The 24,356-nt window shown below is 41.4% G+C and overlaps 1 protein-coding gene across 2 annotated transcripts in view; it reads left to right on the plus strand.

Annotated features, from left to right (window-relative positions):
• The first annotated feature begins 1,482 nt into the window (after window positions 1-1,482).
• Window positions 1,483-24,356, plus strand: part of LOC109034877 (nose resistant to fluoxetine protein 6) — a 96,759-nt gene continuing 73,885 nt past the window's right edge. The window contains exon 1 of one of the 2 annotated variants that reach the window (XM_072301120.1): window positions 1,483-2,716. In XM_072301120.1, the coding sequence (XP_072157221.1) occupies window positions 2,155-2,716 (562 nt within the window). In that variant the 5' untranslated portion in view covers window positions 1,483-2,154. The remainder of the gene's footprint in view (window positions 2,717-24,356) is intronic. The other variant, XM_019048255.2, reaches the window with a different exon arrangement.

The raw sequence follows: 24,356 nt of genomic DNA on the forward strand, positions 1-24,356 counted from the left end.
AGGGGTCGAGGGGTCAAGGGGTCGTGCCCCTCCAAAAAGTTTTCCCCCTTGATGAGTAGGACCAGTGGCAATTTTTGGAAGTTGGCAACACCGTTTTCCCTCCATATAAATGTATGTAAAACAATCGATTCTAGGTGAGGCAGCGTGTCCCGAAAATCGATACTTTTAATGGATTTAAATGGAGAAAAAACGGTGTTGTCAACTTTTAAGAATCGCCACCTATTAGGACATTAGTCCAAATCGGAATATTTAAACTCAATACTTGAAAAGGTCACGGTGTATCGAGCGTTTTTTTTTTTTTTTTTTTTTTTGCCCATCTCATCAAAAATTGAACTATTTGGGTCAATTTGGCAACCTAGGAATCGAGTTACGTTTCTTCGTCCGGGAATCAACAAAATATGAGATTGAAAACCCCGTGAAATACAAATAAAGCTCATGCAAAAACTCACTAGAAATGCGATTAAATATACTGGAGGATCCAAAGTGTTACATTACCTAAAACAGAACTAAAAATAATTGATCAGACATGAAAACAGGCAAAAGAAAAAATTGATTGGCTCCAATTTGTCATTTATGTGGCTTTGTATGACAAAGTTATATCGATGGTGAGACTGCACAAGTGCGTATCTTCGTCTACGGCGTTGCAGACTTCCTGTCATACATTATTATCTACACAGAAAACTACCAAACGTCATTTCTTGAAAACTTCGGTGATCTTTATTCTCTGTGTGATGAATATTCTGTGAACATTTCAAGCCAAAATGTTGATCGGGCCTCCTTTCAAAAAATAAAGTATGAGAGGAGATTTCGAAACACCGCAACCGAGATCCTATTCTTGCAGTTTCACCGGCAATATATATGAGGGGCTTGGAGAAAAAGGCGCGTAAGTGCAGTTTTCGCTACCTCGAGAAATACGTGTTTAAAGTTTCGAAATTATACGGATTCTTATGGTGGAGAGAAAATTCAAACTGACTTTTTGATGCTTAAAAATTGAAATTTGGGACCGAATTTTTCACAGATTATGCGTTGAGATTAGCTTTACTTGCATTCATTAATAACTTTATTTTTTAAAATAAACTGCATTTATGCGTTTTGTCCTTCAAGCCCGTCATATCTAATCATGCGATCGAGTGTGTCAGAACCGCAAGTCCTCAAGGACCAGAGTTGCTAAAAGAAATTTCATCGAATGAAATTTCGTAAAATTTCACAAGAAATTTCATGAAATTTCTTTTTTCCCCATGAAATTTCTCGAAATTTCCTCATGAAATTTCTTCTTATAATCTTTCACGAAATTTCTTAACTCTGTCGAGGACCCATCCCGTCCTTGACCCTGCGATCTTAAAAAGGTTGATTCGACAAACCCATCATCGATTCCCGAACCCCTTCTTTAGGTGCCCACAATTACTCAACAACAACACCTCATCAAAACCCCCGTACCCGCGGGGGGGGGGGGGGGGCGCCTGCAAAGACGTTACGTTAAGTAATCCGATTACGTGGCCCCACTTTTTCAGCCGGCTCCAAATTTCGTCGTTCCTCTGACGTAAGGGAGTATCGTCATTCCCGATTGAGCCCCGGGGAGCGTGGAGTTAAACGGCCGGCAGGGCTCATGTGGACACGGGGATACGTGGATGTAAGCGGATTAAACGGCCGGCACGAGGAAAAAGCCGCTCGGGGACCGGATATTACCCAACCGGCGACATTCCTCACCGTTTTTCGAGGTTTGTGTCCATAAATCCGTCGGCGGCCACTATCTTCGGGGTCCGTCGGATCGGGCCGCCGCGCGCCCGGGTGGGAGACGCCGCGACGCCGTGGAGGGGCCGCGTGACGTCACGCGACGCCGCGACCACTCGCTCGCTCGGCCCCGCGCTCCTTCCTCCTCGAAATCCACCAGTCTCCGTCCAAAACCCTCCCGCGAATACACCTCCGGTACCCGACTCCAAATCCGCGACGTCGAACGACGTCAAAAAAAAAAAAAAAACAAGTCGTAGGATTTCGCAAAAAATCCCTTCCTACTCGAAAACACAACATTTTCAAAGTTATCAAAAACAGTGATTTTTCATCGAGGAAGAACCCCCCGCCGAAAATGGCCTAAACAGTGTCGGATCCCGATCTCGAGATTTTTTTTTTTTTTAGTATTTTTTTTTACCGAAAAAAATGGGGTGGTTGAAGAGTGTCCTAGTGTTGGTGTTGATAGTTAGTGCGGCGGCGGCCGAAGACGCGACGACGGCCGACGACGACGTGGTTGACGTGGACGCGGCGCGGCGGTCCTTCGACACGCTGAAATCCTCGACGTTGAACGACGACACGGGAGCCCTGGAGGCGGAATCCTCGGTGGAGGACAGCAGCGAATCGGAGGAGAACCGCTCCTCGGAGATCGGCGGTGGAGGGATGGAGGATGTCACCCCTCTGGCGGCCGTCCCCGAGCCCCCAGGGCCGAAGGTGAAGAAGTCCTTCATCCAGAAGCTGGGTAAAACCAAGGCGGCCAAGAGCCCGCCGCCCCCGCCGGTCATCGTCGAGGAAGAGGCCAGCGTGGCCGCCTCGGAGGCCCTCAACGGGACGGTTACGGCCACGGGGCTCCAGTGGCTCATGAACCTCTACAACCCGTTCCTGTGGAACGACGCCCTTTTCGCCCAGCGCGGCGTGTCCGGCGAGTGTCGCCGGGACCTCAAGACCTACCTCGCCGCGCTCTGGGAGGGCTCAGTTTGGGCTGCAAAAAGTAAGTTTGTTTTCATAGTTAAATCGCACTGAAAAAAGCTCCGGCTGTAGAGGCCATGCTTACACTGAAAAAGAAGATTGGGAGAATTTACCATTCCCTCACGCTGCATTTCACACAGCGTCAATTTAGAGTCAATTCTGCCAGAAAAAAGGTAAACGTTACTATATACTGCTACATGTAACCATTCCTCTGGCAGAATCGATTTGAAGATTCACACAGCTTCAAGGAATGGTAAATTCTACCAATCTTTTTTTTTCAGTGTACGAGATGATATGGAAATACCGTACGTGCCGGGCTCTGAGGCTGAAAGTTCCAGCCGTGGCAACCGTTACTCCGGCGCTTGAACCCAGAGCAGTCAAAACTACGGAGCCGGCGGGGTAAGATGAGGGTAAATCGATGAACCTACATCGATTTTCTGTGACGTTGTAATACTAGCGTTTGCACGTGTATGTATCATGCCAGAGTTAATTTGGAGGTAGGTTATTGCCTTTAAAAAAATATGGGCTAGCTCCTTGTAGGGTCATCTCAACAATCTTCCTTCCTCTCTTGCGGGCTGAATATTGAAATTGATAGAGAAAGAAGACAAAAGGAAAATGAAGCGATCCTGTTGGGTGAGACTGGTAGTTGTTTTAGACTGAAAGGGAAAATGATGGGCTGACCACAGGGTCCCTCGTGGGTTACCGTTAGTTAGTTTGTCACTTACCTCTTTCCTCCATTGCAACCACCCGCTCCAACAAATAGAATCTCTCCACTATCTTCTTGTCTGCTCTGTCTATCGCTCTGTCTATTAATTTCAACAATCAGCTTGCAGCACCTGGAACTTTCGGCCTCTGAACTCAAAACAGATGGTAGTTCTATATGGCCTAAGGTTGGCCAAAAATAACTCTTGTTTGGTTTTACCTTTACTCTTGGTGAGGACCTTTAGACCTGAAGTATTTCTACGCAGAAACTGAAAGAGTGTAGAAATTTGAGAAAAAATGCGAGGACGAATAAAACTTTTCTCAATTATTTCTGAAGGCTATAAAATCCTTACATTACGCCTTTTTGATACAGTAATAACATCTAAATATCATCAAGTGGTACGCCGAAAGAGCAGCGCACTTTGAAATACGCCCGTTTTTAAATATTTTCTCTTAAATTATTAATGGGTTTCAAAACTTTAGGGTTGGTTACAAAAATTGTCTTTGATTTACCTAATTGGTCCATTTAGTCCATTGGGACACCATTTCAATCTTTCAGTCGTTTTTATCGAAACGCTCGAACAGTCCATAATTTACCAAAGCAATGTCGCGAACGAACTTAGTTTTGCCAAAGCAATCTAAACAAAAATGAATCCATACACATTGGATGAATAATTTCGCAGCCCGAAATAATTCGCTCTGCCACCGACCGTCGGAAAGACGAGAGAGCGACCGGTTTCTGAAGTCTGGGTATAATTAGAGCTGTATCGCGACCTACTTACCGTTTTCGAGGGTATATACCATCCATCATATACCATATACCTTTCAAGGGGCGGGAGCCAGTCAATTCCGTCCGGAAATTTTTAAACTTTAGTTGCCAAACTTTGGATAAAAATAGGATTTATATTAGGAGCATGAGACCTATCTTGGAGTTTTAGACTCATCAACCAAAATGCGAGTATACATGAAGTGAGGTTGCAGGAGGACATTATCATTGGTTTTCGCTCTTTCATTTTCTGCGCAGTGAAATACGTCGTATTTGACAGAATGGAACCCAGCTCGATTGCAGAATTTTTAAACTCGAGAATTTTCATTTTTATGTAAAAAATTAAGTAGAACAGCGAATAGTTTTTGTTCCTCTTCCAAAAAGTGATTAATTTAAGCGAAGACGATCATGTAAATTTTATTCCTGTGCATGTATTTAGTATCTAGCTATGCAAAAGAGAAGCTGCACGATTTTCAAAACACAAAAATCGAGCGGGTTCCCATCTGTTAAATGCGATCCAAATGATCCGCTGCACGAGTTTATTGCAGGCGTAAGAAGGGAAACTGCAAGGGAATGTGGAAACTGACGGAAAATTTCCAGAATGGGCCTGTTGCATGCAAGAGATACAGCCGTGCGAATACACTTTTTAGAGGTTAAGTGACACGAAAATTACGATGGTCACATTAAAAAAGTCTGAAATACACTCCTTACTGCGCAATTTGTGTTGTTAGGAACGCGCTTTTTCAAATTTCCCGCGTCTGGGGGCAGTTTTCTAACGGAAACAATTAACGGCAACTCGCGGCTATTTCCGGTCAACTAAAACTGACAACATAACCTAAAAATCGGAGCTCGTGACATCGTGGAATGAAATGTAGAAGGATTGCGTTGGATATTTTGAAAGTTGATCGATTTGATACCGCATAAAGCGTATATGGACCACTATAGGAGATCACGTTGGGTTTGTAAACAAACTGAAGGAAAAAATAACAACAACAACAACGACTCGGCATCTTCCGGAAATCACCGAGCCCGCCGTTTGCTCGTTTCCGGTGATTAGAAAACTGCCCTCAGACGCGGGAAATTTAAAAAAGCGCGTTCCTAACAACGCAAATTGCGCAGTAAGGAGTTTATTTCAGACTTTTTTAATGTGACCATCGTAATTTTCGTGTCATTTAACCGCTAAAAAGTCTATTCGCGCGGCTGTATCTCTTGCATGCAACAGGCCCATTATGTAGATTTGGAGGCTGACGATCCTACTTTCGCTGATGAGGTTTGGACCTTAGACGCGTCAACCATTTGCACATAAAATACTCGGATTTCCTAGCACCCTAGAGATTAAATCCAAGCATTTTTAGTGAAATCAAACGATTCGACTGGGATCAGTCTTTAATGTTCCACAGTCTCATTTTTATGCTTTAAATTGAATTAAACGAGCCATTTATAAATAATGCCAGGTAACTTACAGAAGAGCGGGAATTCCGTCTAACAAATGCCCTCGTGAGGAGAATGGGAGGGGAACTTGACCAGTGGCGATAAATCGATTGTTCTGCCACTTAAACCTATGGAAAAGGATCGATAAACAGGGTGCTCGCTACGAACACATTTATAATCGATTCTTTACCATAGCTTTAAATGGGGCAATATCGATAATTGATCGTTCACGCTTCGCCACTGAACCTGACTTGGAAATAGGCAGAGCACAATACGTCGTCTTTCGCACGAAGGAACGTAACTCCAATCCAAGGTTGCCAAATTGACTCCAAAGATTAATTTATTTTCCAAAAATGTAAGTGCGCAATTTTTTTCAAAATTTTTCTGATTTTTGCATGAAATCGGAAGAAAAATCAATGAAATTTTCAGTTGGAAATGTCCAAGATTTTTCTGGTTAAAATGCAATTTACGAAGGAAAATTTGGCAACATTGAAATTTAGTTACGTTTTTTCGTGAGGAAAACGACGAATAGAGTCGCTATGCACTGGAACGCCGCTGAGGTCAATCCTTGAACGGCGCATTCCATGCCTCCTGTTCGCCGTGAAGGGGGAACCAAGTTGGGACCATGCGGCACATTTTAACACGGTGACTTAAGGAGGAATCGCGGGCTGCTAGTGGTTTTCGAGATTTATTTGTTTAAATCGAAAATTATTCTGATAATTTTTGGCAAATTATGTTGATCAAAGTCATAAAAAATTCGAAAAGTACGAAACACCCGATTTTTATGAGATAAAATCTCTGTATTTTCTGAGAGAAGCCCCGAGCCGGGATCCCACGTATATGGCAATATGGCATCGCCAGTCCCAACGCACAAGTCTCAGGAGTGCTGGACAAAACAACCTCAAAAAGTGACCTCATCAGTGCTCCAGTACACAGATGCACAGGGATTCTAGTGTACTCTAAGGGGAAATATGAACAAAAATTCGGATAAAAATGCAAAAATCGATTTATAGACGGCTGCAAAGATCCATTTTCTTTAATTTTTTAAATTTGTCTCTTTTTTTTAGAATTCGAAGCTCATAATGATCGGAGAATGAATGTATGATTGTAGTGTTACCTGTTCGGTTCATCTTTTTCGTTGTTCCCTTAATTTTTTCATTCGATCTTTCCAAATTTAACAGTTTGCAAACAATATATACCAAGTTTAGACTATTTACCCGACTCCAAACCAGTTTTGCTTTGGTTATTTCTTCTTACTATGCACGGCATTTTGACCAAAATTAATCAAGATTTTGAGCAGAATCCGAATCTTTGATCAAAAGCACCCAATTTTCGTTGCAAAAAAACATCGGGCTTAAAAATGTCTATGAGCTCATAAGAAATCACAGTTTTGATGTCTTTCATTGTCCCCATTAAATCGGCCGTGCGCGTATAATGCAGGGGTTGGACCAGGTCTCGGATTGGAAAAGCACGGTCGCCATCTGCAAGTTTTGATTTCAAATTATAAAATCTCGTTAGTTGCTGGGGAGCATGGTTGAGGTTTCCCCGTATTTTTAGAAAAAAACGCGTAAATAAGGGGGGAAAAGGAGCCGGGAGAAAAAGGCAGAAAGAGGGAGAAAAAGGAAGAACACGGGAGAAGAAGGGACTAAAAGGGAAAAAAAGGGGGAAACGCAGAAAACGGGAGGAAAAGGGGGAAAACTGAGGAAACGGTAGAAAATGTGCGAAAAGATGAGAAGTAAGAAAATGAGGGAGATGTGAAAGTATTAAAGAGGAAGACGAAACATTTCTGAGTACGTATTTGTAAAAAAGGCAACATTTTTCTAGGTCCAGATGTCTTTTCATACCGATCGACATATCTGAATAAATCAACGAGAGTCAATACACAAATTATGGGAAGCATGTGATTTTCTTTCCTTTTCTATTTTACAGAAAAAGACGATAAACGTACGCCCATGGCCCGTGGTACGTCCATGGTCCATGCGTCAAAAAATCTTTGGGCTGCTCATCACATAACCTTCGTCCTTCAAAATGCAAAACGCGATAAAAAAAAATAAAGAAACCGGAACGGAGTACGTCTGGCAACGAACATATGGTTGTGACATAAACTGGAAGTAAAAGTGACTAACCAGTCGGGAATATTTGATTTGGTCGTCGTTACCCCCCCCCCCCCCCCACCACATGCACCCCGAGCCTCTCTCTCTCTCTCCCACGTTGGAGGCGCACAGTGGACCGAGACATTCGTGGAGATGGGCCTCGAGCTTTTTTAATAAAATTGCAAATTTCTATATTTATCGCGACGAAATTTAAATTTTACGGAGTACTTGCAGAAGAAAATTTAACGAGGAAACCAACTGAACTATTTCTAAACTTCTTCGTTTTGTGTCAACGAATATATAAGCTTTAGAAGTGTCCATATTATGTCCGGCCTAGAGATTCAAAATGAAATTTCAGGGAATTAAATTTAATTTTCCGTGAAATGATCGCGAATTCCAGGGGGTGCAGATGCAACCCGCAACAATTATAAAGGAGGATTAGTCGAGGAACTTCGAAATATCACCCTTGGCATTTTTCTCCTTAAAAATAAAGAGTTTACTGTTTCTGTGTATTCCACAGCATACTGAGCCTACACTGGAAAAAAAAAAAAAAAACACATTGTATCGCGTAACGCGTTGGCGGATTGGCGGATCCAGCAAATTTGCAACATTGTCTTTTCTCTATTTAAACTTATGGAAATGTTTCGATTCTTGGAGGGGTCAGGTGCTCCGATAAGAATCGACTATTTAGCATAGGTTTAAATGGATGGAATCCAGTGTTGTCGAATTGCTGGATTCGCTTCTGCGTAACGCATAACGCCTGAGTAGTCAAGAGGCGCGAAGCGCTCTCGGGTCTGGACCGTAGCACGATCAGGGAGCGTGGCCCCCTATTTTTAAAAAACTCCATGAAATTTCATTTTATGCACTTTCACGGAATTTTGCGCCCGTCCACTGTGCGGCGGGCGTATCGGTTCCCTGGCTGATGCGAGACTTTCTTGTTTGTTTTGCGTAATGCACTTTAAAAGCGTCTCGATAGGTGGATGCGCGAGCCTGAACCGCGGAAGTGCCGTTCGCGGCGACCTTGCGATATCGCAACCACAGCCGCTCCGAGGCGGGGGGTCCGAGCCCCGCAGCTCCTGGCGCTTGCGAATTCTCCAGCCGCGTCCCCGAGCCCCGAGCCCCATGATGCGCGGATAAGCCCCGAAAGTTTGCGAAACCCTCGCGGAATTGGCATATTTCTGCCAAACTGAACTATGTGCACTGAGACATGAGCCCTGAGCCCCATTAAAAATACATGTGTAACAGGGCTCACGTTATAATGCATGTAGTTCTATTTGGCAGGAATACGTCCGATTGAAAACCGCCCGGCGAGAATTCGTGGAGGGTTAGCTAAACAATACTGCTGTGTAAGCTGAAACGCCGTACGAACCTTCAGACGGTGCCATGTTCCCTATAGCAACAAAGGAATTTTACTGGAAAAATTTTGAAATTTTTTGTTCACTATTACAGATGATTACGTTCTTAATTTAATCTAAAATATCTGCAGATTTCAAGAAAAAATAAGTACAAATTTCTTCAAAAAGAAATATTTTGTCGGGGGAAATTTGGCAACACTTGAAAGATCATACGCGTTCCTCCCTATGGAGAATGCTGGTCCAGGAAAAACGCCGTAAGAACCTTCAGACGGAGCCATATTTCCTTTAATAACAAAGAAATTCACTAGAAAAATTTTGAAATTTTTTGTTCAATTTTTCAGATGATTACGTTTGTAGTTTAACCTAAAACGTCTGTAAATTTCAAGGAAAAACATGCATACATTTCTTTAAAAAGAAATATTTTGTCGGGGAAAATTTGGCAACTCTTGAATACTCATAGGAATTTTTCTTTAGTATACGGCAGAATACTGCCGTGCAACGAGAAAAGCAGTAAGTGCAAATATGATGTTCAGAGCAAACGGACTTGGCGGCCTCGCGGAACATTCTATTGAAAAAATCAAAAATTAAATGAAAGAGTTCGCGGCCGCCTTCGTTTCGAAGATATGTGAGTGTATTAAGTTTTACTTCATAATTGTCACCAGATCTGTGAAAACGGACTTCATCTTCCGGAGGAAAATTTCCGAAACTTTGGAATTAAGCAATTAGCGCGAAAAACGAGCGCGGGAAGCGCCTGCAAAACTGGGGGAATACTTCTAGCATTGCGCCAAATGCGCCATCTCCAGCAGTCACACACGTGCAATGTTCCGCTTGCCCGGATGGTTACATTTTGGCCACACGACGAAATAATTTCATGTTGGAGATTGGCAAGAGAGAGTGTCATTTAACTCATGACAGCAGTAAATACTGCTGTCTCACGAAATAAAGTGGGCTCACTTCAATTTTGTCTGAAATGACGTCATTTTTTGCGCACTTACCTCCGTTTAGTCTAAAATTACGTTAATTTTTTCGCATCAACTGCTTTCTCAAATCTCCTGATTTTTGCAAAAAAGGTGCATTTTTCTGTCAATTAGATCGGCCTATTCATTTAGACTGGATTAATCAAATTTTGAAAAAAAAACCACTACATTTCGTAGATTTTCCTAAAATCAATTTCAGCTGATTGGAAAGTGGCCCCCAGCGTATTTCAAAAATTAGCCGGTGGTCTCAGTTTAAACTTGCGTTTACGCACTTTCAAGAGCTCTCATTTACAGAGATATTTAAGCTAACTTTAAGCCATTTTCAGAGTAACATTGGGCTTCTGTTTTTCTCCTTAATTATATTTATCATATCATAGGTGTCACTTTATTTTTTTTTTATCCGAGCAGCATTTCCATCAAAAATAAAGTAGGGGAAAAAAGGAAACACGTAAAACAAATGTTGTTCGAAAATATCCGATAACACACTGGAAAAAAACGCATTGGATCTAGAGTCCAGACTCTTGAAAACATTGACAAGAAAAAATACTCTGATTCAATCAGATTTTTGCTTAAATCAAGAGGAAATCCGCTCAAATTAAGAGGCTTGGTTCTTAATTTAAGCAAAAATCCGATTGAATCAAGAGTATTTTTTCTTGTCGATGTTTTTAAGACTCTGGACTCTAGATTCAATGTGTTTTTTTTCCAGTGCAGATGAATTCAATTACACATTGAACGAAAGTTTTAGTCCACCGCTGCCGGTTTCAAATTCGTAGACGGTGAATTGTGGACAAGAGGATGAGATACTTTCGAGCTGTATGATACCATCTTTAGTGCAAGTGAGCTGTCCAACTCTCTCTGGCCGGCGACGGCGTAAAAGATGTTGGGTAATCAAATTACAGCTTTGGCGGGTGGATGCGCAGTTAATTGATGACACGGTCCTGTTGTCATGCTTGCGTGCAGCATGAGAAAACTGCACCAGTGTGAGAAGGTTAATATTTAAAAGATGAGTGGATTACACTATCGAGACATCGTCCGCGAAAACTCCAGCTTCATCATCTCGCTTTCAGATTTTTCGCCGTTCCGATTGAGATAAGAGATCTGCTTCCACTCCGGGCCTCGTGAAACGTTTGTTACCACGCCATTTTCTGGAGGTTGAGATAACTCTCCTTTTCCGTTCAAAAGACTTCCGACCGTGATGAGCAGACCACCTGTTAGGTGAATTAATTAGAGACCGTTCGCACGCTCTGATTTCAGTTTACGACGCCGTTTAATTGCTAATGTTTACCCAGTTGAGACAAAGTGTACGATGGACCACTAGACAAGGTACGAATTTCAGCATTCTGATACATGTTTCGTAACTAAAATTTCACGTAGAACACGATGCGCACAACGAAAATTACCGAAATCAACTCCTCACGAAGATATTTAATGATTCTTGATGCGCGAATTCAAACCACCCGCTCATGAAAACTCAATGCTCTACGTGATTCACATCGCGCGCTAAACGTTATCATGACAGTCTCTTCGATATAAAAATCTGGCAACCTCAATCTTGACGCTTTGGCTCAGCTATAGCAAATTGCTGATAGTTTGAGCAACACATGGTGGGAAATGAACATTGCTCGATTGAGAAGCTTGCTGAAACCGTTGTAGTGCGCGATTTGACTCACGTAGAGCTTTGAGTTTCTTGTGAGCGGGCAGTTCAAATTCCTCGTAACCAGTGTGAAATAAAAACGTTAATATCTTCGTTGGGAGTTGGTTTCAGCAATTTTCGTTGTGTGAATCGTGTTCAACGTGAAGTTCTGGTTAAGAAACATGTATCAGATCGCTTAAATTCGTACCTTGTCTAGTGGTCCATTATACATTACCAACCTTTTGCGGTGAAGATTTTTCAGACAGTATTGTAGTAAATTCAAAGAGTAATATGAGGATCAGAAATGTGTGGATTAAAGGGAAGAATAGTTGACCAATGAACGCTGATCGCGCGGCGTGTAAGCCGCGCGATCGCTGTAATCCGGCAACCCGAGTGATAACCGATTGACACACATTCGATGAGAATCGGGAGCCAAGCAGGGGCCGCTGCCGTCGCGCCGCGCCGCCGCTGGGGCACTTCCCATCCTAGACGAGGAAGAGCCGGCATGCGGACAATCGCGACGAAATGATGTAATCCATAATTGTCACTCATCGTTGCCCTCATCGCTGCACTCACCGTTGAGATCACATGATGCAACGCCCGTAATCGCCGCTCATCGTCGGCCCCGCGCTGACGGAAGACCCTCGCAAACATGTATACTTGTCGTTTCCCAGACGAAAGAACATAGATAGATAGATAGATAGATAGATAGATAGATAGATAGATAGATAGATAGATAGATAGATAGATAGACAGATAGATAGATAGATAGATAGATAGATATATAGATAGATAGACAGATAGATAGATAGATAGATAGATAGATAGATAGATAGATAGATAGATAGATAGATAGATAGATAGGTAGATAGATAGACAGATAGATAGGTAGATAGATAGATAGATAGATAGGTAGATAGATAGATAGATAGATAGATAGATAGATAGATAGATAGATAGATAGATAGATAGATAGATAGATAGATAGATAGATAGATAGATAGATAGATAGATAGATAGATAGATAGATAGATAGATAGATAGATAGATAGATAGATAGATAGATAGATAGATAGATAGATAGATAGATAGATAGGTAGATAGATAGATAGATAGATAGATAGATAGATAGATAGATAGATAGATAGATAGACAGATAGATAGATAGATAGATAGATATATAGATAGATAGACAGATAGATAGACAGATAGATAGATAGATAGATAGATAGATAGATAGATAGATAGATAGATAGATAGGTAGATAGATAGACAGATAGATAGGTAGATAGATAGATAGATAGATAGGTAGATAGATAGGTAGATAGATAGATAGATAGATAGATAGATAGATAGATAGATAGATAGATAGATAGATAGATAGATAGATAGGTAGATAGGTAGGTAGGTAGATAGATAGATAGACAGATAGATAGGTAGATAGATAGGTAGATAGATAGGTAGATAGATAGGTAGATAGATAGATAGATAGATAGATAGATAGATAGATAGATAGATAGATAGATAGATAGATAGATAGGTAGATAGATAGATAGATAGGTAGATAGATAGGTAGATAGATAGATAGATAGATAGATAGATAGATAGATAGATAGATAGATAGATAGATATATATAACGAGTACTTTATTTACATCCAGGGTAGGATTTTACAAAGGGCGTTAGGTTGGGTGCTTATTTACATCCATGGTAGATTTCTTCGTTACATTACTTATTACAAATTCACATCAAATTTACTTCATATTCTCATTACAATTATCTTCGAAATTACATCTTGTTCATAAATACATTATACTGCCAAAGGCTGGCTAAGCTGCGTAGAACACAATATTGAATCGCATTATGTACCAGTATGCAACTACATTTCATTGAGCGATGGCTAAAGTGCAAACCACGTATCTTTGTTGCTGTTGCGTTGATTCAAAATGTCCTCTTCTTTTTTACATTTTCGAGGAGAAACAAGCCAACTTGACACCTTGGAATTGTCACAGAGTATTCTGCTGACGGAGAGGGTAAAACAAGAGAATTTTCAAGAAATTACGCTGGCTAGTTTTCAAAGGAAACAATACAGTATAACATGAAGACTGCAACGTCGAAAATGGAGATTTGCGGTTTCGAACTTTGGCAATCGATGTATACTCGTCGTTTCTCGGATGAAAGAACGTAATTGCGATTCATTAATCAACGGCTGAAGTACGAAACCGCATATCTCCATTGCGGTGTTTCAAAACACACGCATTTTTAATTTTTTCAATGAGAAACAAAGCCAGAAAGCTAGAAATTTTTACTGGGTATTTTGCTGATGAAGAAGGAAAATCAAAGAAGTTTTTGATGAATTACGTTGACTATTTTTTCAGGGAAACTATGAAGTATGACAAGAAGTACGCAATGTCACAAACGGAGATACATGGTTTCACACTTTAGCCATCGATTTTCTCTGGTTGGTTACCACGGCACGGTCATCGATCTTCAGAAGTATCGGCAATTTTTTTCGCTAGCTTGATAGTTCTGATTATAATTCAATATGACGTGCCTACGCTGAAAAAGAACAATGTACAAAAAATTGAGTAAAAAGGAACTATGTGCGTACAATTCGCATGCTTCATAGTTCCTTTTGATTCAATTGATTCGCACATAAGTCCTTTCAGCATCAGTGCCTCCAATTTGAAACAAAGCGCGCGCGTGCCCCGACTGACAGATAACTATCACGCCTTGAGGAGGGCTAATTAAACATCAGACGCTGCCAGATCGTTCGAATAAAAATCGATCAGCACGCTTTGAAAACGGGGACTCTAATTTGTGCCTCGTAAATCGTGAGACAGTGCGGCTGTCTCCCTGCAATGAAATGTGCTGTCTGCGAGTCATAGAATTCGGAGCTCCGTTCGTGTCAGCGCTGTTGAAATTGACGCACTTTAAACGAAAGGACTTAAGTCCATTCCGACATGAGCCCTGAGACCCATGAGATTACATGCACGACAGAGCTCGTGTTACGATGACTGTGGATCTTCTTGATTTAGATGTGTCCAAATTGAACATACACTCTCGCGTCCGTTGACTTTGGCACCTATTGTCCATGTTGATCAGGTACCGGATCGCACTTGGACGCATTTAAATCAAAAGAAACTATATCTACTTTGACATGAGCCCTGCCCAGCATGTATTCTTACGGATCTCAAGGCTCATGTCAAAATCGATATGGTTCCTTTTGATTCAAATACACCCACTTGTACCCTGCGCGTCCATTCTGGTGGCGAGCCATTAATGATCAATTATCGATATCCCCCCATTTAAAGCTATGGTAAAGAATCGATTATTTGTTGCGAATACCTCGATTATCGATACTTTTCCACAAGGTTAAATGATAGATCAATCGATGTATCGAAAAGCACGCCACACTGGAAAAAAAAACACACATTGGATCTACAGTCCAGACTCTTAAAAACATCGACAAGAAAAAATACTCTTGATTCAATCAGATTTAAGCTTAAATCAAGAACCAAGCCACTTAATTTGAGCGGATTTCCTTTTGATATAAGCTTAAATCTGATTGAATCAAGAGTCCTTTTTCTTGCCAATGTTTTCAAGAGTCTGGACTCAGATCCAATGTGGTTTTTTTTTCCCGGTGCACGCCACCGGTCCATTCATGTGAAGTATGCGAGACCCGCCCGCACACATTTGTGGTAAGGAAAAACGTCCTATAAGCATGCGAGTGTTACCAAATTTTCACCAGTAATGTGCTTATTTTTGAGTAAAATCATGGGTATTTTTCCTTGAAATTTTCATATACGTTCGATTTAATTGCGTGCTCACTTTTTGAAAAATTGGAAAAAAATATATAGAAGTTTCCCAGAATAGTCGAACTTTATCAAGGAAAATTAGCTACGCCTGAAGACTCATACATACCCGAGATGCTTCTTTTCTTTGAAAAAATGTGTAGTTACAGAAACCCGCATAGATTCACAAGAAAACAGACGTAACAGCCGTTGAGGAGATTTACCATAATAGACAATGACATGGCTACAGATGTGGCTTTAGACATTGATAGAAATATAATCTAAGAATTTTGGAAAATTAACAAACTTCTCGCTCTTCGTACAATTTCCAAACTTTGTCACGGATGAAGTAACAGTCTTACGCTACAGCATTAGCAATGTATTTTTATACTTAATGTCAGTGTCAAGGACTTTCCAGCCGAATTCGATGAAATTATAGATGTAAATTACGGATTACAAAACGCTTTCGCCGACTGCATAACTTAAAGGTGCAAAAAACGGCTAACTTCCTCAGAGAACCTGCGAACAGTGTGGGAACTTTAATGCAACATAGAAAAAAAGTCGCGTGACTGGACCAACAAATCGTTCTCACCCAGGAGAAAAGATCCAATTAAATGCTAAAGGATCTACAAAAACTCTCTCGTGGAGTTGCCGCTGGTAAATGAAAGCTGAAGAACCTCTTTTCTTTGTTCTAAATTGCATGAAATGCTAAGTTTCGCGGTTTTCGCGATTTTGCTCATGGTAATAAATACCATCCCTGATTAGCTTTATGACACTTTTAAGTTTTGAGAGGCTAACCCGTATTTTGCACAAATCCTCATTTATAAGGTAAATCAAAGCTCATTAAAATTAAAACACAAAGCACAGACAAAAAGGATGCATTTTTGCAGAGGCAATGTTCGAGACGATCGGGATGAAATTTTCAGGAGTGTCTTAAAAAACGTGTTCTCGTTCATTAGGAAATAATCAAGTCCACGCAACGGAAGAGGTACGTACGTTTGGTCTTACAGATAGTTGGGAAAAATTACATCGCACCACAATGGAAGAGCTTTGCAAAGAAGCACTCTGGGATAAGCGCGACAAGCTTTTCCTTCTTTTTAACGTCGGTCAAATATTTAGTTTCAGATGTATTTGTAAAGCCACATTCAATAAGTAAAAAATATAATGCACAGTACAATGAATCCAAACGTGAACCGTATTTCGTTGTTTTTTCTACTTCTGCGTTGAAGTCTCCAGGTACGTAGACACACACGGAGAAAAATAACATCAACTCGCTTTAACCTTCTACCTGTTCTGCCGTGCTAAGGCAGAAGGCCGTATGAACCTTCAGGCGTTGCCAAATTTCCTTTGATAAAACGCGAATTTTCTTGTAAACTTATGAAAATTTTCTTCCCAATTTTTCAGATAATTTTGTTCGCAATTTCACATAAAACTTCGGAAAAAAAGAAAAAATATTCGTAACTATCCTCAAAAATAAGCATTTTATCGAAGGAAATTTGGGAACTCTTGAATGTTCATACGACGTTCTTCCTTAGCGCAGCAGTGTTGTGGTGGGGTGCGGAAAAGCACGTCGCCTAGTACGGAAAGACTGTACTGAGGACAGGCGCCGGCTGCGCCGCCGGAAATGTTAGAGCAAAATCATCGGTCGTCTCAGGTGCTGAGGTGCAGATTCTGGTGTTCAGCGCAGTTCTTTCTTCTCAAATGACGAAAATGCATCTCCGTCATTTTCCTTTACCTACATTTCTAGGTTTCACGTGGCTTTTCAAAATTCCGTGGCATTTCCCGGTTTTCCCTGACGGTGGCAACCCTGCCACTTGCCTTCCCGGAAAATGACGTCACTCCAACACGGCGGACTCGGTCGTTTGGTGCCGGTCCAAAACAGACGCCTCACGCGGTCGGCGGTCGGGCAGAGTGGCCGAATTGGCGAAGATTCGGCGGACGGTTTCGCGAGTCGCGACCCGATTGGCGCTCATCTCAGCGACGGAAGCCCGTTTGGCGGTGGTTGCCGTGCGCGCGCCGCACGGTGGATCGAGCCAATTAGAGAGGTTGGACATGAAATTTTTGACTAAAACTGCGAATTTTGATGTTTACTTGGTAACGTTGCATGGTGGCAACGATCATGGTGTCAACAAACCAAAAATCTGATCATGGAGTCAACGATTGTTGACGTCGTGATCAGGCAGTAAAACGCAAAAATGGGCCCTGAGCATGGTGTCAACGATCACGGTGTCAACAAACAGAAAAATATCTTCCTTGTGAGTAAAATTAAAAAATTAAGTGTACAGGAGAGGTCTGGGTCACGTATAGTTGGATTAGGTTAGTTTAGGTCAGGTAAGGTTAGGTTAGGTTAGGTTAGGTTAGGTTAGGTTAGGTTAGGTTAGGTTAGGTTAGGTTAGGTTAGAGTGAATAACACAAGAAAAACAAGACTTGAGATTTAAAAGGTGTTATTGAGGCAAGTTTTAAGTTTCGTTGACGTCGTGATCGTTGACACCGTGATCATTTTTCATGAGGGTCAGAATTTTTTATTTTTGGATGATCATGGTGTCAACAAAAACTTAGAAAAACTGTTTTTTGACACCATGATCGTTGACACCATGCTACGTAATCGTTTACTTCGTCACATTTTAAATTTCGAGGGGTACTTCGAGAAGAAAATTTTACGAGGAAACCAATGGAGCCACTTTTAGAACCTCAAAGTTTTGTATAAACGGAGTTATAAGCTTTTAAAGTTTCTAAATTTTGTCCGACGTCTTCCATTGACTCGGTCCACTGTGCGATTTAGCGCGACTCCCGACGGGTCGGCGGCCGTGGGCCCCAGCAGGTGGATCGCTTTGGCCGCCGCCGCGGAATCCATCGGCGATAATGAACTCGCTTGCCTCACTCCTGTTGATATATTGTCTCCGATCAACGAGGAATCCCCTTAATAATTATGTCATTCCTTCTCCCAACGCTTACGTCATTCAGGGACAAAGTGGCGGTGCGGTGGCTCCATGCACTAGCCCTACTGAGAAAGAGCGTGGTGTGCACCGGAAAAATACGCTATTGCTGGATTCTAAAAATTACTCATATGACATAGAGAAAGAAATTAGGTATTTGCATCTTGAGGATTGTGTGAATAGAGCTCTTAGGGCCCGAAAGGGCAGCCAATCTTTTAACACGAAAAACACTGAAACGCTTGCCAGTCTTCAGATTCCAACAGACTGATTTAGTGGCCGCTTCATGGTTCTCTGATTCGCGCCCTTCGCGCTATGGTGGCAAATGCGTCTAAAAAAAAAAAAAAAAAAAAAAAAAAAAATTCTTGCAATCGAAATTTCTCGTGTTCACTGAGTCTTTCATCGATTCATGACCTGTCAATTAGTAAATTGTGATGAATTAACGTAACTCACACAGAATTTGTGCATGAGGTTGTATTTGTTTTGATTTGAATATTACATCGAATTTTTATATTGTAATCGCTGGGTGCAGAAAGAGCATTTCTTGGTTGCGGTGTCTTAGGATCTCCGTTAGCGTTTTATCCACTACAATTACAACAAATGCATGGAATTAGTTAAAACTTTTCTTGGATTATCTTTATGATGTTCCAATGTTGAAAACTGAATGTTTCAGAAAATTCATCCAATAGCTTCCTCTCTAAAATATAAATTAGCAGTGGAGATTCTGAAACTCCGCATCCAAGAAATACCCTTCCTACGCCAAACGTCTCAATTCTCGATATGATGTGGAGCGGGCACGACGCACAGTGGACCGGGTCAATTAGAGAAGTCGGACATAAATTGTTGACTAAAACTGTAAAATTTTCATGTTTATTTCGGTACATTTTAAATTTTTAAGAACGCACTAGTAGAAAATTTCACAAGGAAACCAATGGGACCACTTTTCGAGCCTCAAAGTTTTGACTAAAACTGCAAATTTTTATGTTCATTTTGGCACATTTTAAATTTTAAAGGATGCTCTCAATAGAAAATTTCACAAGGAAACCAATGGGACCCTTTTTTATAGGGACCACTTATGGGACCACTCAAAGTTTTGAATAAACGGAGTTATAAGATTTTAAAGTTTCCAAATTTTGTTCGACCTATCCTATTCTGCCGTGCTAAGGAAAAACGCCGCGTGAGCTTTCAGACGTTGCCAAGTTTCCTTTGATGAAAACCGAATTTACTGGGGAAATTGCAAATATTTTTTTTCCAAAATTTTCAGAAAATTCTGTTCGCAATTCAATCTAAAACATCTGAAAATTTCAAAGAAAGATATGCATGAATGTTGTCAAAAATACATGTTTTATCCAGGGAAATTTGGCAACTCTCGAATGTTCATACGGCGTTCTCCCTCAGCACGGCAGTATCGGCTCTATCCACCTAGAGTCCCTTTATACTGAGAGTCAAGACAATGTGAATCCAATTCTGATTGGTTCCCGTATTTTAGGCCTTCACAGTGTCACAAACGGGAATAAAGATTACATTTTTACCGATTGCAAAGATTATAATCTGGAATGGACCAGGGAATTACGGGTTCGGCAAGGAACAAACGGAATGAGAGGAGGAACGGAGAAAGGACTTTAAGAATGGGCCGATCAAAGATTACAAAGAACGTTCAATTTCTGTAATCTTTATTCCCGTTTGTGACTCCATGAGGGGTGTTGTCTTGACTCTCAGTATAAAGGGACTCTAGATCCACCGTGCGGCGGGGCAGCGAAAGGACGCGCCGGGATTTCGCCTCCGCCTGGATCCGATTCCAGATCGGCGTGAACTTGGGATCGGATTTTCGGATCGATAATCGGTCCCAAGGCTGGGCGGCGTCCGAGCGCGACGCGGCGCGGGTACTTTCTCGCGGGGGAAAAGAAAGTGTGAAACATTTGAGCAGGGGCATTGTTGATTGTCGGTGGCCGTCGTTTTTATTGACAAGGCCGTTGCTCGGTGCTGCTTCGGTGGTTCGCTGGGTGCCCGCCGTTCGGTGCTCGACCGGCCATCGGCTCGCTCCGGGTGAAACCGATCGCGGACGGTGGCCAAGCGTGACTCAACTATCGATATTTCCCCATTCGAAGCCATGGTAAAGAATCGATTATTGAAGTATTCGTTGAAACACTCTAAAAATCGATAGTTTTCCAAGGGTTTGAATGGTAGATCGATCGATTCATCGCAGAGCACGATCGCGGATCCTGCGCACTCATTTCGTCGCCCTCGCTGGCCGTTTCGTCGAAATCCAACCGGCCACTGCAGTCTTCTGTTCCGGACTGCGGACTGATTATTGACTTTGATAGACGCAGTGATAGACGAAGGAGACAAAATGAAAATGGAGGGAATCCTTTAATGGTGAAGAAGGGTGGTTGCAATGGACAAAGATAATGGACTGACCAACGGCAACCGACGAGAGACTCCACAGTCAGTCCATCATTTTCCTCTCGGTCTACGCGATACCAGTGGCGTGGCGTGAATGATCGATTTATCGATATGTCTCCATTTGAACCTGTAGTAAAGAATCGATTATCAAGATTTTCGCTGCGAACACCGTGATAATCGATCTTTTTCCATAGATTTAAATGGCAGGTCAATCAATATATCGCAAAGCACGCCACGTCACTGCGAGATACCCGTTTCATTCGTTGGGATCGCCCGATTTTCGCTATGTCTTCTTTTACTTTCAAAGATAAGGGGTCGTTTTTATAATCATATCCATATTTCAGTGCAGTAAGTTGTGCGAAAGTTGCCTCAACAATTCATAACTGCACTGAAAAATCGGCAGTCAATCCGTGGCGCGACGTGAATGATTGCTTATCGATATTTCCCCATTTGAAGTTATGGTAAAGAATCGATTATAAAGAAGTTTGTTGTGAACACCCTTTATCCATCTTTTATCTCAGGTTTAAAAGGCAGATCAATCGATATATCGCAAAGCACGCCACGCCACTGGTCAATGACTGCAAGCTTTCATGTATACCGAGAGACTTAAACGCACGGGTAGAAAAAACAACATAATTTGCTTTACCGTTATATTCGTTTTTTGCGAATTCAATTTCGCGCTTCACGGCCGGCGGTAAAGGTCAACTTTGCTCCTCACGAGCATTTCATACGTGCAAATTCTCGGTTGTGACAAAAAAAGGATCCTCCATGCAAGGAACAAATTTGCTGAGCCGCTCCTTTGGGAACCCCATTACGTTAACAATGTGATTAATGAGGGCTTTGAAAAAGCTTTCAAATAGCAAAAATTAATTTTATAAATTAAAAATTTTGAATATTAAAATTATAATTTTTCCAAACCTCGAGAAACATTGATCAGTATAACTTTGGAAATGGATCCTTTCAAGGGGTTCCAATGATTGTCCACCGGAAATAGCACAAAATCCGGGGTAAAATTAGATGTTATCGATGAATAAGGTATTCCTTAAAATTTACAATACTCATATATTATCTTTTATATTTTGTGATTTTTGTGGTGGTAAAGCATTGTAATCCCTTTCAAGGACCCATTTACGAAGTTACAATGCTAAATTTTACTAAAGGTATGCAGAAATCGTCCTTTTTATGATGTTAAGTTAAGGATCTCCCTGTATCATCCTTAATCACAATGAAAACCATTTGTGGTTTTCTAGGGGAAAAAGCCGCTTAAAGTACGACTAATGGCGAGGAGTAAATGATCGATTATCGATATTTTCCCATTTGAAGCTATGGTAAAGAATCGAGCACTAAGGTGTTCGATGCGGAAACCCTGTCTATAGATCCTTTTTCATATACTTAAATGACAGATCAATCGATATATCGCAAAGCACGCTACTGAGTGCGACCATGACGATAAGTCTCGTGCTCATTTAGCTAAATCTCTCACGCTTTCCTCTAAAGGGCGCCTTGAGTTCCGTTCATGATTATACACATATTAAAAGAATTTAAGGTAAATACTAATTTTATCTTACATTATGCTACTTTATGGACTCATTTAGCAGCTACGCCATTCCATATATCGCGATAAAATAGGCGAAATATATTTGCCCGATTGAATTTCGATTAGATTTACCAAGCTCTGAAAGCGTGGTCAAATTAAAACGGTCAATCGGAGTGTTGACATTTTCGATATTGATGTTATGTTTTCGTTTACGATTGAACCATCGAATACACCGATCTATCGAATGACGTAGACACTAAATCAGTCCATTCGTCGTTTCCAGCACGAAGGAACGTAACTCCATTCCAAGGTTGCCAAATTGACTCGAACAATTAATTTATTTTACAAAAATGTACGTAAGCAATTTTTATCCAAAATTGGTTGGTTTTTCGCTTGGAATCTAGAGAAAAATCAGGGAAATTTTCAGTCAGAAATGCCCAAGATTCTCTTGATTAATGGGCAATTTGCGAGGGGAAATTTGGCAACATTGAAATGGAGTTACGTTCTTTCGTCCAGGAGACGACGCATTGCACCAAGAATCTATCAAAATACGATTTTATGAGACCTGCTAAACGACTTGGTACGACACCTGTTCATCCGCTGTCGGGAGATTTAGCCGCACATCCGACAACATTCGATTCGAGATTCTGCCTTCCGGCTCTACTAGTTCGGACGGCTCTTTGGTGATTGGATAACTGATTGTTGCGTAACAAGCCGCATGCGTGCGTATTTTTCTCTCTTTCTGGATATCGAGCCGTGCAGCGCCGCACAGTGGATCGAGTCAATAGGAGAGGTGGGACAAAATTTGGAAACTTTAAACGCTTATAACTCCGTTTATACGGAACTTTCGGGTTCTGAAAGTGGTTCCACTGGTTTCCTCGTGAAATTTTCTTCTCGAACCACCCCTTAAACTTTAAAATGTGACGAGATTAACATCAAAATTCGCAGTTTTAGTCAAAAATTTCATGTCCGACCTCTCTGATCGACTCGATCCACTGTGCGCGGCGCCGCACAGTGTGTCAAAACCCCAATCTAGCTGCTCAAAACCCCCCTTCTATCAAGTCAACAAATGGTGTTATTTATGGTCAGAGTGGGTCCATAGGCACCGCACTGGTTACGTATCTGTCATGATTATCACAAAAATAAATTTTTTGGTCGCTAAAATGATAGGGATTGCAGCCGGTAAACGTCCAGCCTCAATCTCGCCATCAGGAGTGGTGCCACTGTATTGCTTTTTTTTAGAGTACTTCGTGGCGAAAAAGGGTCATTTCTGGATGAAACGAGATGCCAAAGGCCAGAGAAAGGAAATATGACCGTTGATTTCTCCAAAATCATTATTTAAGTATTATAATTGCTCATTGAAAACAGTGCCGAAGACCGTTTACTTTTCCTGGCTTTAATAGAGCCGCAAAAGCGCGGAACTACACGGAACACCATGAAACTTATATGAGAGTGTTCAGAAAACTATCTAGATTTGAAATATCTTTAGTTTTACTGCGACCTTCCGCGACCTTGAGAGTGAGAGCACATTTTCTTCGGCGATTCCTAGTGTAAAAGCGTGCATGTGGCGTTACGCAATCTCCCCTTACATTCTGTCACAGGTGAATTGAGACGGAAGCAGCATCTCACCACGCGCGCTCGGTCCCCTAATTTGAGTGAGCCTTATCATGAGGCTTTTCAGCGGGGCAGATAAGATCGTATAGTGGCTCAGTTGACTGTTCCTTTCGATAATACCTGCATGATCGGGGTTCAAATCCCGAGCAGACTAATTTTTTAAAATTTTATTTTCTTTCATTACGATTTTCCCATTGTCTATACTGTCATGGAGGGGGGAGGGGGGTCCTCATAAATACAAAGTTGCATCGTATTTTTAACAAGTTTCTTGTATGATTTGAAACAGACTTTCTTATTTATTTCTAATGAGGGAAGGTTTCGGACATGGTTTATGAAACGTAGGAAAATGAAAAGGAGGGGGGGGGGGCCTCGCCGAAATTTTCCTTTACAGGCAAACATTTTGAAAATATTATCTTTGACTTGTC

Source organism: Bemisia tabaci, chromosome 5 (genome assembly GCF_918797505.1).
Source record: "Bemisia tabaci chromosome 5, PGI_BMITA_v3".
In the NCBI taxonomy this organism is placed as follows: domain Eukaryota; kingdom Metazoa; phylum Arthropoda; class Insecta; order Hemiptera; family Aleyrodidae; genus Bemisia; species Bemisia tabaci.